The sequence below is a fragment of the Ctenopharyngodon idella genome, chromosome 6, assembly GCF_019924925.1.
Source record: "Ctenopharyngodon idella isolate HZGC_01 chromosome 6, HZGC01, whole genome shotgun sequence".
NCBI classification, from domain to species: Eukaryota; Metazoa; Chordata; class Actinopteri; order Cypriniformes; family Xenocyprididae; genus Ctenopharyngodon; species Ctenopharyngodon idella.
The window spans coordinates 3,524,648-3,542,578 of record NC_067225.1 but is presented as its reverse complement, the minus strand read 5'-3'; the positions used below and the strand labels follow the sequence as shown (position 1 = coordinate 3,542,578).

At 35.5% G+C, this 17,931-nt stretch overlaps 1 protein-coding gene across 14 annotated transcripts in view; it reads right to left on the bottom strand.

Annotated features, from left to right (window-relative positions):
- Positions 1-17,931, bottom strand: part of LOC127514061 (KICSTOR complex protein SZT2-like) — a 105,788-nt gene that overhangs the window by 1,449 nt on the left and 86,408 nt on the right. For 9 of the 14 annotated variants that reach the window (XM_051896420.1, XM_051896422.1, XM_051896424.1 and 6 more), the window contains 8 exons: positions 16,843-16,917; positions 14,511-14,576; positions 8,430-8,643; positions 8,097-8,280; positions 7,889-8,011; positions 6,064-6,604; positions 1,512-1,625; positions 348-416 (listed from right to left, as the gene is read on the bottom strand). In XM_051896420.1, the coding sequence (XP_051752380.1) occupies positions 348-416; positions 1,512-1,625; positions 6,064-6,604; positions 7,889-8,011; positions 8,097-8,280; positions 8,430-8,643; positions 14,511-14,576; positions 16,843-16,917 (1,386 nt within the window). The remainder of the gene's footprint in view (positions 1-347; positions 417-1,511; positions 1,626-6,063; positions 6,605-7,888; positions 8,012-8,096; positions 8,281-8,429; positions 8,644-14,510; positions 14,577-16,842; positions 16,918-17,931) is intronic. The other 5 variants (XM_051896428.1, XM_051896427.1, XM_051896435.1 and 2 more) reach the window with 2 other exon arrangements.

Sequence of the window (17,931 nt, the reverse complement as noted above, 5' to 3'; positions counted from 1 at the left end):
TATGATTAAATATGAGTCACATATTTCAGGTCTAAACAACTACATTCGCACCTAAAAAAACTCTACAACAAGTGTAGTATTCGCAAAAATTACGGTAGATTTGCTTCGCCGCCATGACAGTCGCTTCAAGTGATACAAACGGTGAAAAGGTAAGAGTGCTGTTATCACTAAAATATCGCACGGCTATCGGCCAATCAGATTCGAAAACCAGAAAGAACTGTTGTATATAATATAATATAATTTAACTGAACCTGTTTTTGTTAGAATTCACTCAGGAGAGGTTATGAATAAACTAGTTATAAAATAAAATAACATAACATAAAAGAAATAAATAATATAAAACTCACAGTTTTTCCTGCCTGTGTGTCCAGAAAGACGAGCACAAAACAGTCGGTAAACTTCTGGTTTAGGACAGCCTGGAAAACATCAAACAACACACTGTTTAAACATTCAACATCATGACCCCAAATGTTTATTTTCATTTATAAATTTTACGCTGATCTTCACAATCCATTTAACGTGGACTGGTGTACAGCATTAGGAAACACAGTATTAACATTGTTTCTGCATATACGGAGGGTGAAATGATCACCTGAGAGCTGTCATCGGTTCAGGAAATCTACATAAACCCACATCTCCAATTACAGAATAAAGCATGAAGTGCCATCTGACACGCTTAAGGATCTGATGATTATCGGCAGCTGAATTCTCCTCATGTTCTCAGAGTGTTTGCTCACAATAATATTAATAATCAGAAATGTTTCTTGAGCAGCAAATCAGCATATTAGAATGATTTCTGAAGGATCATGTGACACTGAAGACTAGAGTAATGAGACCCCAAACATTTGAAAAGTACATCTATGGGTTTTTTGCCTGTTTTATTGACCGAAAGGCAAAAATCATAAGCTCTCAAAATAGTACTCCTCTCAAACCAAATGATTTGTGGTATCATTCAGGTCTGTAGCACAAACGACACAGGCATATATCTAAAATGAACCACAGGAATTATTAAGAGAAATTAATATTAAGGGCCAGATTTACTAAGCTTGTGTCAGCGCAAACCCTCTTTTGGCACTAAAAAACTACTGTCAGGATTTACTAAAGACATGCAGTGAGAAATTAGTAGGGCTGCCCCCGACTAAAGATTTTTGTAGTTGATTAGCACTTGTTCATTCAAGCCATTAGTCAACATTTATTATTTATCATTTATCTATTTGGAATGCCAAGGGAAAACGTTATCCGAACATATCGTTTGCCAAACCACTCTATTTTTAATTTGCTGCGACCCTACGCTAATTTCCGCTGCTCTTGGTAGATTGCGTTGGTCATTATGCAAAAGATTTGGCTGTGTCTGTGTTCTTTAATTTGCGCATTGTCAGTAAATCACCTGCAGAAATTTCCACTGCATCGCGCTTCTATGGGATTGCGGTCTCACGCTAATTTGCCCTGTTTAGTAAATCTAAATCTGGCCCTAAATGTCTTGGCCCCTGGTAAGTTTGTGTATCTCTTACCAGGTACTGAATGCCACTGTCATCTTTAAAGTGCCTGCAGTTTTGTGGGAAGCGTGACAGCAGAACTTTGATGAGACTCTGGTACCAGGCGGGACTCATATTCAGGAAACAGTCCTAAAAAACACAAATCACAAGAAACTTGTACAGCTTGGAACGACATGAGCATGAGTAAATGATGATAGAATTTTCATTTTTGCACTTTTATTAAAATTATTCTTTTTTTTTTTTTCATAGATTTAGCAAACCACCAAGCAAATATATATATATATATATATATATATATATATATATATATATATATATATATATATATATATATATGGGTCAATCACGTGACAGGTCATTTTTTTTGTCCAAAGGCCTTAATAATAATAAAAAACAAAGATATGACATCCAAAGTATGTAAAACTAGATCTCTATTATTGAATCCAAAAGGTTTTAATTATATTTTGCACATATAAAAGTATTTTAAAGATTTGGAAGTGTCAAAAGGTCATTCGGTTTAACTCTCCAAAGGCCAAAACAGCCATTTCATTTGTGATTAACATATCTTAAAATGTAATAACTGTATATATTTTTTATTCTGGCATGACTTTATAGCATCATATATTAGCAGTGCAAAATAGTATTAAAATTATGTGTAGAAGTCGTTGCTTTGTTATGAGAAAGAATGTCCGAAAAAATGAATTTCATTAATGTCATTCAGAGTAACCAATATAAAGGGACCATTTTGGATCAAGTCATGTGGTCCATATCATGTAACAGGATGTGACATCATTCAGACACCTGCAAAGGACCACATGGTCGTGAAGCAAAGTAACTAATTCTCTTAACTATTTGAATAATTCATGTTTTCACTTGCTCATACGCATGTCCCGAAACATCAGGTCATTCAGTTCAGCCGCTATAAAACATGGAAAATGTTGCGATATTTTAAAAACTTGTACTAAACATAAAAAAATGATTGTCCTTTTGCTAGCTAGCTAGCAAACTAACTAGCTAGTTAGCTAGATATCAGCCTGTTAGCATTGTTTGAAAATAACCAAAAGTGTCATTCGGTAAAACCGAAATTTTGGTTAAACCGAATGACTTTTTTGGTGACAAAATTTGTCCATCTTGTAAAAAAAAAAAAAAAATAATGACAAAAGCAGTGTTAATTGATTATTAAAAAACACAATCTCATTGTTAAAACTGAATAAAACTTCAAAATTAATTATATCTCCATTGTTTTTTTTTTTTACACTTTTAAAAACCTTATTCATCAATGACCCATACATACATATATATATATATGTATGTATATATATATATATATATATAGTATATAGTGTATATATGTATATAGTTTGTGCTGTTTTGTATTATATGCATGTTACCGTTTCATTTATGTTGCAAAACAAAATTGATGTGTACATTTTAAACTTGAATAAATAGTTGTTCACAAAAAAAAGAAAAAAGACTTTGGGGTCCTAAAAGACTGGACCAGAATATTTCTATTTAAATTAGACCAGCCTGTGCACCCAAACCATTATTATTTTTCACATTAGACTTCATACAGGATCTGGCAGTGATAGCTGCTGACGCTTCAAGTAAGCAAAACCACAGGAAGGCAGTTTTCATTCTGGTTGCAGCAGTACATTTTTAAAAAGATGTAATTTGCAGCAACTTTCTCCTGGTCTGATATCACAGTGGGAGTACATCTCTACTTCCTTTGTGAGCCTGTATCGGTTTGACAGCGGTATACATCATCCGAGCGCTCCGATTAGCATTAGCAGTCGTGGCACAGGAGCGGCTCCTCTCAGTAACATTGACTAAGCGGTTCTGCTTTCGTGAAGGGAATACAGAAGCGAGCGGCGTGTGAATAGATGAGCAATCAAATGGCATTGATATGCAGGGTTGGGGAGACGGGGGAATCTGAGGCTACGGCGCTTGAACGGTAGCGAGTCATCCACATCACAGCTCGTGTCACGTATAGAAGAAACATCACATCTCTTTCTTCCAGAGTTCAGATATATGTGGATGTGTGAGGTACAGAGGTGAGGTGAGGTGAGGAGGCCAATCAAACAATAGAAAGGAGGATCAGGAGGAGGTGAAGACTTCAGGTCAAAGCAGAAAACTGTCAAAATGTCATATAAGCGCTTTCGCTCACAGCACACATACGTGCGGTTGGGAGTTGAGAACCGGTTCCTATTCAGAACTTGTAAGACTGTCTAAGGGTGTGTTCACACTTGGCGGGTTTGGTTGGATTAAAACGAACTCTGGTGCGATTGCTCTGCTAGTGCGGTTCATTTAAATAAATGTGAACACTGCCACCCGAACCAAACAAGCCGAACGAGACCCCTGAAAAGATGGGTCTCAGTCCACTTCCAAACGAACTCTGATGCGGATCGACTGAAATATGAACTCAACATGGACCAAAGACATCTAAACGAACCAAAAACAGGACATGATGTCACAAGATGTGAGTAGAATGCTCAAGAATACTGGGTTCTTCTCGTTATTGGAGCTATGTTGCCCCTTTAAGGTTCGGTACAGGCGTCAGAACAAGTCTCCCTGCAGCAGATCTTCATTTGCATGCAGTGCATGCCGCTGTTTTGACTCCTTTACACATTTTATAAGCTCTTTGTGAGTTCTCAGCTAGTAAAAATGCCATCTTATCTGTACGCACATACTACAAGCACAAATTAGCAAATACTTAGCGAACGAGGACTAAATGTATCATTTTCTTTTTTGGTCCGGATCAAAAGAACCGAACTACAAGAGCGAACACACTGAAATCAAACGATTGTCATGTTGTTCGGTTCGGTAATTTTTTCCAAAACTTTAATAAAATACTGCATAATGAATCAGCCAATATTGGAGGAGTAAATATCAGTAAGAGACACAGGAATAAAAAAATAAATAAATACAGAAGTAAATGTATAAATGCATATAATAAATGATTATTATTAATAATGGATCATTTATTTATGTATCATTTATATAAATTTATTTATTTACACTACTGTTTGTAGTAAAAGTTTGGGGTCAATAAGATTTTTTGTTGTTGTTGTTGAAAGAAACTAATACTTTATTCAGTATGGATGCATTAAATTAATCAAAAGTGACAGTAAAGACGTTTATTAATGTTACAAAAATTTTTGATTTCAAATAAATGCTGTTCTTTTGAACTTTCTATTCATCAAAGAATCCTGAATTTAAAAAAAAAAAAAAAAAAAAGTATTTTGAATGGTAGAGTATCATTCACATTTACTAAATTAATTTATTCTATTTTACATTTCTGGTTTCCCATAAAAGTCCTCCATTTCTGAAGCCAAATACAGTTGCGCTGTAGCAAACACAGTGATGTACTGTACTGCAAATGGCACATTTGCAGTACAGTAGCTACTGCTGTGTAATCAAATCTCGAACGAGCACCCTGTTGGCGAACGATACGGAGTGTGAATCTGTGCGCATGCTGGTCCAGAAGGGATAATTTATGGTGTAAATAAGGAATGTTAAAGGGCTGATTTCCTGTGCTAATTAGCTGATGTTTATTGCGATGTGGTGATGAGTAGGGCGCATGTTTTCCCCACAGAGTGGCGCATTAGCATGTTTGTTGTCAGCCGCCTATCAGACAAACTGCACAGAGCCAGACACGGATCAATCCATCCTGAATAAACTCTGGAATGAAGGAGAAAACAAGCTATTTTCTTCAGTGTGTACAGGAAGAGAGAATGCTGGCACTTTCCACAAACAGGAAGTCCTATACTCCCATTTCTCTTTTGATTGAACATTAAATTAACATGCAAAGTACTTTTAAACACACCATATTGTTGAATTCATATTCAGTTCATTGTAGTAAACAACTATGTTTAATAATACATTTTTAATCACAAAAAATGTATTGTTTAGCTGTGTCACACATTTTGAGTGCAACCATGTTGGCACATATTTTCCCACAAAAAAAAAAAAAAAAAAAAAAAAAAAAATTGTTAAAATTGTGACATGCAGGAAGTGACATCATTTGGGCCTATTCTACAGAATGGTGAAAAGTAAATCATTTTATTACATTATTTATTAATCATTATTTATCCAAATTTTTTACAAATATTCTTATGTTGAAAAAAATTCAACCTTGTTACCAAATCATTTTAAGAACAAATCAGACGTTTTTTTTTTTGTTTTTTTTTAAATGAAAAATGTAAGTTATCAATAGCTACCAAGATTTGGCCCCAAACTAGCTACTTGAGGGTAAATCTGCAACCTAAATCTATCAAAAATGTATTTAATATTTATTGCTAGAAAAAACTATATAATATAATATAATATAATATAATATAATCCACACAAACAGGGACTAGAGTTATATGACCTCCTGTTCAAATATGATATCTTTTCATTGAGCATTTATTGAAAAAGTAAAAAGTGACCCTATTCAGACCTTATTTTGTACCCATTCATGGAAAGTGCCTGCTAGAGAATGAAGAGAAAGGGATATAAAATGGGAGATAAATTGGTGTGAGAGATGCTCACAGAGGTGAAAGGCAGTGGATGCGGCATGTGTTCATACCAGCTGTGGGTCAATCTCGGCGACCGATCTGCTTTGCACAGCATTCAGTAGCTCTTCTAGTTCACCAAAGGCCAGCTTGCTGAGTTTGAGTTTATCCAGAGCCAAGTGCTCTCCGTGAAAGAGCCTCCTCCAAAGGTTATCCCTACGGCAATGGCCCATGGCCTGCTCCACGCTGCTCTGAATCTGCCGCCGTGCAGACATCACCTCCGAATTGAGCAGGGGGAAGAGAGGAGACAGGAAGAAGAGCCCTTGAGAGTCATCGGTGTCTCCGAGCACGGCCTGACCCGCGTGCAGGAGGTTCTCTATGTGGTCAGATTCAGGGCTGGCTGCAGGGCTAACGGGGGCAGTGGTCTCCTCCCACAGGTCCAGTTCAGATTCCCGCGTCCCTACGCTGCCAGCCTCCATCCGCTCCACATGGATACGGCCACTGAGGTCACCAGGGTCACGGGGGATCTGAGGAAGTTTCTTAAATCGCCGCATGTCTGCAGTCAAACGCGGGAACAGCTCTCTTTGACTGGTCATGATCACATAGAAACGCAGCCTGAAATCATTAAAAATGGAAGAAAAAAAGAAAAAATTGTTTAACAGAAAACATGAAGTCAGAATAGAAACAAATATTTTTTTTAGTAAACATACCTGTTGCAGTTGGGGAAAAATATTAATATAATATAAATATAAATGATTTATTAAAAAAATATATTATCTAGAATATTTTTTAAATAATATTATTATTTTATTTATTATAAATTAGTATATATTATTAATTCATAATAATAATTATTATTACTATTTATAGTAATGTTATAGGTAATATTTATCATATTACTATTTATAATCATCTATTATTATTACTAATTATTAATATTTATACCAATTTATAATAATAACAATAATATTAACTACTATTATTATTACTACTAGTTATGGTAATGTTAAAGATAATATTTGTAATATTACATATAATATTTATTATTAATAATATTCATAATAAATAATATTACTATAATATTTATTGTTTATATTAATGTATTATTATTATTATTATTTATATTTATTTGTAGATAACATTTACAATATTATAGTTTATAATATTTTAGTATTTACTAAAGAATTATAATACTAACATTACTATTTATAGTAATGTTATAGGTAGTATTTATAATATTACTATTTATAACCATCTATTATTATTACTAATTATTAATATTTAGTATCAGTAACAATAATAACTATTATTATTATTACTATTTATGGTAATGTTATAGATAATATTTATAATATCATGTATATTATTTATTATTACTAATATTAATAATAAATGATATTACTTTAATATTTATTGTTTATATTATTATATTGTTATTATTATTATTATTATTATTATTATTATTATGTATCAATATTTATGATGTTATTTATAATACTTTATTATTGTTTACTACAAATAATAATAATAATAATATTATTTATAGTAATGTTATGGATAATACTATTATATTATTTATTTAACTTCTTTAAATAAATTAATTTTGTAATTCTGTAAGTATTTTATGTGTGAAACAGAATAATCAGAGCAAAATAATATAGGGACTATATTAATATAATAATAATATGGGACTTCTGGTGGAGTTCATCCATTTCCATCCATATTTGTTATATAATATTATAAATATGTCGCAAATGTTGTTTCATGTTGCCCTTGTCTGCAGTGTAATTGCATTAACTGCTGTACTGAGTTATCCACTTCTGTAGCATTTAACTCATGCCCATAAAGTGCCCACTTTACAAAGTGCTCTGTATTTCTCGTATGTTTTATTCTGTACACCTGAGCAGATGTCTCTCTCCTTCAGACTGCTCCTCAAAAGGGGCGGCATTATGACAAACCAGCAGCGACACATCAAAGTCATCATGGTGTCGTAATCCCTCCAGGTCTTTAAATGAGCCAGAGCTTAAAGAGAAAGACGCTATTAGAATATACAAATATAAATTATAACATCACCTGCTCAAATAATTAAGAACAATTCACAAAGTACCTGTTCCACAGAGCAACCAGCGCATACTCATGCTGGTCTGTGCTCGGCGCCCCCTTTTTGTTATCAGTTGTAACTGCAGCCTTAGACATGCGCAAGGGCTTCATCCCGTAAGTACCAGCGTGATCAGTGATGTAATTATACAGCTGATGTGCTGTGATCATCCCCGTTGATATGGAGAAACTCCCTAGTACACATAAAAAGCATATTATATATTATGCATGGCTGGCAAAAAGAGGAAAAACACAAAAATGAATCTGCCATCGACTATGTGCTTTAGCAGACAATTCAGACTGAATTATAAAAATATGACATTCTGATGTTGAATGCACTCACCCTGGAAGACGTGGTTGCGCCCAAACTTGGGTATGTCAGGGTGATGGGCGATGAAGTCCTCCAGAAAGCCAGTGAGCTGGTACCCCTGCCGAAGGGTCATGTGACACCCTACGAGGTACTGATGCACCACACGCAGGTGGAAGTCATAGCTGAACGAGTGAACGTGCATCAAATCCCGGACCTTATCACACTCCTCGGTGAACAGCATGGACAGCTGGGAGCAAAAACACACATGCATGCAGTTACTCAGGAGCAGAACACACTGGTGCAGGAACTCCACATAACCCATGAGAAAACATTCGGATCAAAGGCATCCGATTCCCCGGAGGAAGACCGCAAGCAGTAGCAGGAACATCATCCCACAACCTCTAAATCCTGATAGCAGTACTAACTCAAAACCTAATGACTCTCATGTGCTTCTCCTACAGATGGTCAAATGAATCCAGCCTCACTGCAAAATCACATTGGGTGAATCTGGCAAGACATGTCCACTTGCCCAGGTCACATTTTACCCCAACATCAAAAGAAGATAAACATGAAATTATACTTTGCATAAAAGATTAAAAGGACCATTGAGATTTATGACATTAATTTCCTGACAAATAATCAGATTTTACACTGTAATGCATCCAAGTTCTATTATTACTAATTAGATTCTCATTACTGTAATATGATTTTCAGTCACTTTATTTTACAGTGCCGTAGTTACATTGTAATTACTCAAATAAGTACTATTGAGTACTATTAATTGATGAGAGTACTATGAATTAACTACATGTACTTACTATAGAGTTACAGTTAGGGTTAGGGGTAGGTTTATGGTTAGTTACTTGTAATTTTGCATAATTTACTGTACAACCCGAATTCAGGAAATGTTGGGACGTTTTTTAAATTTGAATAAAATGAAAACTAAAAGACTTTCAAATCACATGAGCCAATATTTTATTCACAATAGAACACAGATAACATAGCAAATGTTTAAACTGAGAAATTTTTACAATTTTATGCACCAAATGAGCTAATTTAAAATTTGATGCCTGCTACAGGTCTCAAAATAGTTTGAAGACGTCTGGGCATCGAGGTTATGAGTTTCTGGAGTTTTGGTGTTGGAATTTGGTCCCATTCTTGCCTGAAATAGGTTTCCAGCTGCTGCTTGTGGTCGTCTTTGACGTATTTTTCATTTAATGATGCGCCAAATGTTCTCTATAGGTGAAAGATCTGGACTGCGGGCAGGCCAATTCAGTAATAGCTGCAGTATGTGGTTTTGCATTGTCCTGCTGAAATATACAAGGCCTTCCCTGAAATAGATGTCGTCTGGAGGGGAGCATATGTTGCTCTAAAACCTTTATATACCTTTCAGCATTCATAGTACCTTCCAAAACACGCAAGCTGCCCATACCATATGCACTTATGCACCCCCATACCATCAGATATGCTGGCTTTTGCTGATAACGCTGATAACACGCTGGAAGGTCTCCCTCCTCTTTAGCCCGGAGGACACGGCATCTGTGATTTCCAACAGGAATGTCAAATTTGGACTCGTCTGACCATAGAACACTTTTCCACTTTGAAACAGTCCATTTTAAATGAGCCTTGGCCCACGACACAACGGCGCTTTTGGACCATGTTCACAAATGGCTTCCTTTTTGCATGATAGAGCTTTAGTTGGCATCTGCAGATGGCACGGCGGTTTGTGTTTACCGACAGTGGTTTCTGGAAGTATTCCAGGGCCCATTTTGTAATGTCATTGACACAATCATGCCGATGAGTGATGCAGTGTTGTCTGACGGGCATCCAATAAAGGTCTTCGGCCTTGTCCCTTACGCACAATCTTTTGATGATGTTATGGCACTGTAGATGATGAGATTTGCAAAGCCTTTGCAATTTGACGTTGAGGAACATTGTTTTTAAAGTATTCCACAATCTTTTTACGCACTCTTTCACAGATTAGAGAGCCTCTGCCCATCTTTACTTCTGAGAGACTCTGCCTCTCTAAGACATCCCTTTTATAGCTAATCATGTTACAGACCTGATATCAATTAACTTAATTAGTTGCTAGATGTTCTCCCAGCTGAATCTTTTCAAAATTTCTTGCTTTTTCAGCCATTTGTTGCCCCCGTGCCAACTTTTTTGAGACCTGTAGCAGGCATCAAATTTGAAATGAGCTTATTTAGTGGATAAAAGTGTAAAATTTCTCCTTTTAAACATTTATGTTATCTATGTTCTATTGTGAATAAAATATTGGCTCATGTGATTTGAAAGTCTTTTAGTTTTCATTTTATTTAAAAATTTTAAAAACGTCCCAAAATGTCCAGAATTCGTGTTGTAGCACGTACATATAGTAACGTGTAACTACGGCACTGTAAAATAAAGTGTTACCTGATTTTTTTATTAGCATCAAGTACAACACAACAAAACTACTGTTATGTATAAATACTTTACAAAATATTTAGATATCTTTTTGTTTCATATTACAGTAACAAAATGTCCAAAATCCTATAAATAAATAAATAAGTTGTGAATGGCGGTGACTGTGTCATACAGCATTTTCACTTTCAGTGAGGCCTGACAAATTACCTGTCACTGGAAACTTCTTGTGTCGTTCTTGGTTAAGACAGTCTAACTATCATGAAAATGAAGGCCCAATGCACAAAATCTTAATGGTCCTTGATTTGGGGGTGAAATTGGAATCAGACATGTTCTTGATATGTTTCATGAAAGTCACTCAAGCGCACATGAAACCTGACATAACATGTCTACAACTCGACGTAGTTGACTTGTGAAGATCAAAAAACCCTTCCAACCACCTACCTGCCAAACCTTTTCAAGAGTCTTTTTTAAAATCATCTGATATCAATCAACGTAATGACTGTATCCTTTTTAATTAAATCTCACATCAAAGCCGTGCTTACAAAAGCATTAGTGGCAAATGCAAATGATTGCAGAGGGAGAGAGCAGGAGTAATTACAGTACAATGGGAGCAGAGAGGGTGGGGAAAGCGGTGGCGACGGCTAAACGCTATTACCACTGTCGCTTTCATCCTGACCATTACCCTGGAACAAATGCAAATAGGTCTTATCAAATCAAAGAGTTGAGGATTAAAAAAACCCTGTTCATTTGACGCTGTCGTGGCAGTTCCATTTGCAGAAAGCAGCTCACGCAATTGCACCCTGTGCAAGAATCATTTTTCACGTCAACATTCTGAAATGTGCCAGTGGCCCATTTGACTGAAAGTTCTGCCACAGGCTGAGGAAAGATGATATCGCTCGTCCATTTTCCTCTCAGTCACGTGAGGATGCTTTTGGAAACATGGCACATGAAAACAGCTCAGATTGCTATGATTGCAGTGGTTAGTCTGTTGTGTTTGCACAACTGAGTCATGTGTTAACAAAATGCCTACATTCAGAAAAATAAGGCCGTTTTCAAGACTTGCGTAAACGTTTCCCAATCCATTGAACACTATGGTGTTTCTTCCAGATGCCACACAGGTCAAGTTCTGTAATGTGTCACCAGAGACATTATAAGTGGAAGAGATGGTCCACTTGAACAAATATGAATGAGAGCATTCATAACGCTCAATACAGCAGCTGTAGTCCTGCCCTACAGGTGCAACAGCCAATATCCTTTTTGATAGAGGCATCGCTACACTTAATAAAGCAGCTGAATGGTTCAAAAAGCCAGTCCCCTGTTTGTTTACTCTTGAACATTTGCATTAGCTGGACGAGTCTGGGAATGGTTTTGAGTGATCTGAGTTCAGAATACCACTATTGTCAGATGTTATTGCTTGAACATTTTGACAAGCACTTTGATTTTTGTGTCTCTCCATTCAAGCAGATGAAGCTGTACTTGCATGGCTGGAAACAGCTGCCCGAGGCGTTACGGAAATGACCGTTGAGTGAACTTGCCTTAAAGGGACTTTAATCACTTAGAGAGTTCTAGGTTTTCTACTTTCTTACTTTCACCATTTATACTGCATACTGAGTAGTTTTACTACTTTCTGACTACCTGGTAACCTCACCAAATCACCTTTCCATGACACTTGATTCTGAAGTCCTAAAAGGGCTGTAAAGTCAACATAAAAATGTGTACTTTTTAATGAACGTATCTTGTCTTATTGTTCACAATTCATTGGTGTAATTATTGCATATACAAAAAAATAAATAAATAAATAAATAAATAAAGTATATTATTGATCAAAATGCAATAATAGGTAATACTTATTTTAAGGTGACACAACTACATGTTAACACCTAAACCAAACCTTTACCATATAGTAAGTACTGTATATGTAGTTTAATTAATATTACTCAGCACTTGTGTGTGATTACACCTTAACAATGCTACCTTAAAATTAGGGATGCACGATATTGGAACGATATTGGAAAAAACTGACATTGCGATATGGAAAGAATTTCACCAAATTATTTGAATAGCTCTATTTATAAAGAATTAATCATTCTTGGATGATTGGGGTGATTTTGTAGGGGAGTGCATCTGCATAGAAAATAATAAACAAATTACAAGCATAGATAATATAATAGAACAAAGATAAAAATGAAATAAGCAGTGCTTTTTGTTTTTCAGGTAACAGTATTCAGGTAAAGAAACTGAATAATCAAATGTAAAATAACACTGCATAGTCTTACCGGAACAAATTAAATTTAATTATTATAATTACTTAATACAATTTATCTTTGTTAAAGCTACAAAAGTGATTTTCTCTTTCTCTTTTGTTTGATTAACATTGGTGACACAAACAGCTGCGGGTATATTAGGCTGCTGTCACTTTAAGACGAATGCACTGATTCAATATAATGATATGCATCTGTTTTCTTTCTCAAATGTTTACAACACATAACTGACTGTGTTTATGAGGATACTCGCCGAGACGGGCATTTTGACTTAATTTTGATTGCATGTGTCCATTCAAACACAAATAGACGCGGAAGAGAACTGAATTCGGTGTTCACGTGCTGTCTGCACGACTCTGTGTGCGCACACAGAAAACAGCGGACGAGTTACAGTCTTCTTGCGCTTGATGTTTAAACTGACAGGACTTAAAAACACACGCAAATGATAAACTTTCACTCTATGATGGTTAAACTTTGCAATTAATCTGCGAATCAAATGTGTTCTGAACCTGGGGCAGCTGGCCCGTACGGTTCACTGACCAACGATCCCTATACTTGACATCACACATCCTGTGATGTGACTATCGTGGATGCGAACATCGCGATATCAATGCTAAACCGATATATCGTGCAGCCTTACTAAAAATAAAGTGTAACCCAATAATTGGCTGCATCTCTTTTCTTTTCAGCCAATATTAATCTTCCATTTCAAACCCACTCGACTCCATTCCACTTTTCAAAATCTAGTCAATTCCCACATATTTTTCTAGATCCTTTAAACTCAGAAATACACCAGATTTTGGAAATAAAATACGCTGTGTACAGCATTTATGTTGACTTATTATCTTTTGTTTCCTAGCTAGCACAACACAGATCTTACTTATGTCAGGAAAAGTTAAAAGCTTATTCTTAAAACATTAAGAATAAGCGGAAGCCACCATGACAAAGTGCAAACGCTCCACTTGTGATTTCCTCATTTTGAAAAAGCTTTATGAATGTATATCATATGTGGACTGATAAAGAACAGCCTCGGAATTACTGTTGAAGATTCCCTCAAAAGGAGACGAGCAGATCCAAATCAACATGCAACAAGAGCAGAAGAAAATCAGGATAATCATTGAGCAAAGGAAAGAGATCATTGGCCTATCAAAGCTGACACCGTGACCCCCCAGAAGATGCCACATTCATATGCATCTGCATTTAAATACAGCAAAGAGACAGAACTGCATCTGCAGCTAAAGAGGAACCCCTGCGGCGGCCTTTCCGGAAAGATGCATCGCTGACGAACACAAACACAGGGAAAGGAATCATCTGATTTTCAATGAATGGGAAAGACTGGGGCCGTAGTGGAACGGGGAGGAGCCAGGCACTACATAAGGGAGGAGTCTGAGGGAAAGACTGAAGCCTGATTGGTTGAAGATGAGCCCGCCCCGAGGATGCAGAGACATACCGCAGAGTCAGAGCCCGTGGGCGCCTCGGGGAACGGCTTGCTAGGAGGTTTGTTGAGAAGAGAACCCTGATGGAAAGAAAGAGTGAGATGGGACTAGACACACACACACACACATTCACACATGTCATATGCAGGACAGTGAGACACACAAACACAGAAGATAACACACACACACACAAACAGAGACAGATGAGAAACATGCCACAGAGAGGTTAGAAGTCAATTTACACACAAATGAAAACACGCACAAGCTGACTGTCACACGCTAATGTATGAGGGAGTGTTACAGGAAGTGACACAGAGATGATCAATAATGATGAGGCATGAGGTGTGTGCAGTCCTTTTTGACCTTTCACTTTTTAACTAAATATCCACTGCTTATGATCTATGCAGTTCAACAAGATCGTTTACATCACGTTCTCTCATCTCATATTATCTCGTTTGGTGCGTAAATATTTTAATAACTTCAGCTTTGATTCGCACTCAGAATTTTACATTTTTAAAATTTATTTTATACATGGAGGAAAAATGTTTTCCATGTGTAAAATGAAATAAAAAATATTCTGAATTTTGAGTGCGAATCACGGCTGATTTTTTTTTTTTTTTTTTTTTTTTAACATGATCTATTCCCAATGTTTCCAGTTCCTGCAACAAATGTCATAGAAAGTAATTCTCATGATGACCATTGCCACCTCAAAATCAACTTCATCTGGTGGTACAGTGGCTGGAAGAGTATCAGTAGTAAAAGTATTTCTTAAAATAAATAATAAATTTATAATGTAACATGTCAGGAAGATGATGATTAAAATGATACAGTCATAATATTTAGTATAAAAATGTTGCTATGTATGGCCATGATCAGAAAACAGTGCCATTTGTGTGTCACTGATGTATAACTGACACAGCATACTGAATTAGTCACATGGGCAACACTTTACAATCAATTCAATTTGTTAACATTAGTTAATGTATCATGAACTAATAATGAACAATGCTTGAACAGCATTTACTAATCTAGGTAAAGGTAAATGTTAATATATTTATATGTGTAATATATTTTTTTATTATACTAGTATATCCTGTGATTGTTCGTTTTTAGTTCATGATTCCTAATGCAATAATAAATGTTAAAAAATTAAACTTATTGTAAAATGTTACCATCACAAAATTTAAATGATTTAGCTGTGTTTAATGTACAGTATAATGCAGAATTCTTACAATAAAACATGCATTATACTTGTAAATTATTTTAATTGGAATATCAGCCAATTTGGCTCCATATCATGCATCATTTTTTGTACTCTAAACATTTAGAATGTAACAGTAAAAGCCCTGGTACTTTGGGGCTGAGACAGGAAAATGACTTCATGAAAGTTCGGCAGAAACCTTTTTAAACGTACTTTTTTTTTTATTAAAATACCAATTTTCTGGTACAAATGGCACTGTTTTCTGACAATGACCTTTAAATATAGGTGTAACAAGTCAGACTTCAAAATGACTTAGTGATTTCCATGGTGAATTTGATCACTATGTGGCCTTGATTAGAATGTCCACTTTATCCTTAGTGGATATATTTGGTTCTCCATGAACAAAAACAAGTAATAATTAACAACTCAACTTGATTGTTCATTCCTTATGAAAAAAAATAACACCACCGTTTTCCCACCAAATTGGCAGATGGGAATGTTTGTTGACGCAATCAAAAACTATGGATTCTAATAGAACAAATTTAAGTTGATGAATTTTCATTACTGATTCCTTGTGACTTTTATTCCTGTTTGCCCTCAAGCTCAGTTTGAAGGATCTGCACTAACAAACAACCAAACAAACACGCTAATGACTTAATTGCTGGATATGAGCAGCTGTGACTGGAGACACCTTATGGGCTTTTGGCGCTGCAGAAGAAATCAGAGCTCTCCTGCTGAGAAACATCTGGAGATTTACCAATATTTACACTTAATTATTTCTCATTTAGAGCCAACCTGGACCCACTACACATTAAATACACCATCAGCGAGAGCGAGAGCGAGAGAGAGAGAGAGAGAGAGAGAGAGAGAGAGAGAGAGAGAGAGAGAGAGAGAGAGAGAGAGAGAGAGAGAGAGAGAGAGAGAGAGAGAGAGAGAGAGAGAGACATTTGACCAGTGAATCCTGCTAACAAAGAAGAAGATTGCTGCTTGTTGCTCATATTAAATATCCACAGACATTACAGGCAGGCACTTACAACAGATACACAGAAATGCAATATAAACTCTTAAACACCTAGGTTTAATCGTACTTTCTCTTGACATGCACTTTCTTGTCTGTTATTCTTTTAATGCACAGATGCCGTTACCTGAGAATTAACCGTCTGACCCATGGGAATCCTTGAGCACTCTAATGCAAACTGCTTTACGCAGAAATAACAGCCCTAAAACAGAGTCAGAATGAGATTATGTGTTACTAGAGAAACAGTTATGCATCAGCTGCAGCTAAATTCATCACCATATTTAAGAGCTATCTGTACAACAGAGTAATTCTTAAGGCCAAAGTAAATCAAATTGGACTCCATTTACTCTCTTAATTCAACCAGGACATGATTCACCTGTGCACATTTTTCCCAATGAAGAAAAAAATCTCATTTATCTCTTTCCTATAATCACCTGTCATATAGAAACACTTTTCACCAACCAATAAATTATTGATGGATAAAATCAAATTCCACACTACATTTTATTTTTCTTAAATATGCTGACTTTGATTTTCATGAAAGTGTTGTTGAATGGTCACTTTACTATTTCTAACACTTACTTCACATTACTATTTCTAACACTTCTTCCTTTGACTCTTGACACCGGACAAAAGTAGTACTAATAGGGTTGGCTAGGATTTGTTCAAATTCCTGACCATAAGTACGAACCTTATAATTATTCATTTTCTTTATTATTATTATTATTATTATTAGTTGCTGTTAATATTATGTTGGCTTGATAAGTACAATGTAAAAACATGTATGTACACAATAATTAAATTGTACTTAAAGACACATAATATAAAGCCGAATATAACCGATACATTAGTTGATTAATTGAAAAAAGAAAAAAGAAAAACCATTAGATTAATCGATCATCAAAATAATCGTTTGTTATAATGACAAGATTTAGAAAATTAAAATTTATTTATTTATTTTATGGCATGTCTAGCTCCAGAACACCGAACAGACGTGCGTTGGCTCTTTTGACTCAGGCTTTCTCAAGCCAACATCAAAGTTTGTTTACAAACTTTAGCTTCTAGTTATCACTATTATTATTAATAATAATTACAAAATAAATGCTAATGATAATAACAATAATTACAAACTTCACCAAACAGTCAAAGGAAATGCAACTTCCTGCACACTTTATGGACTTAATCTTGTGTTTTTGCAACTAACTCATGCACAAGT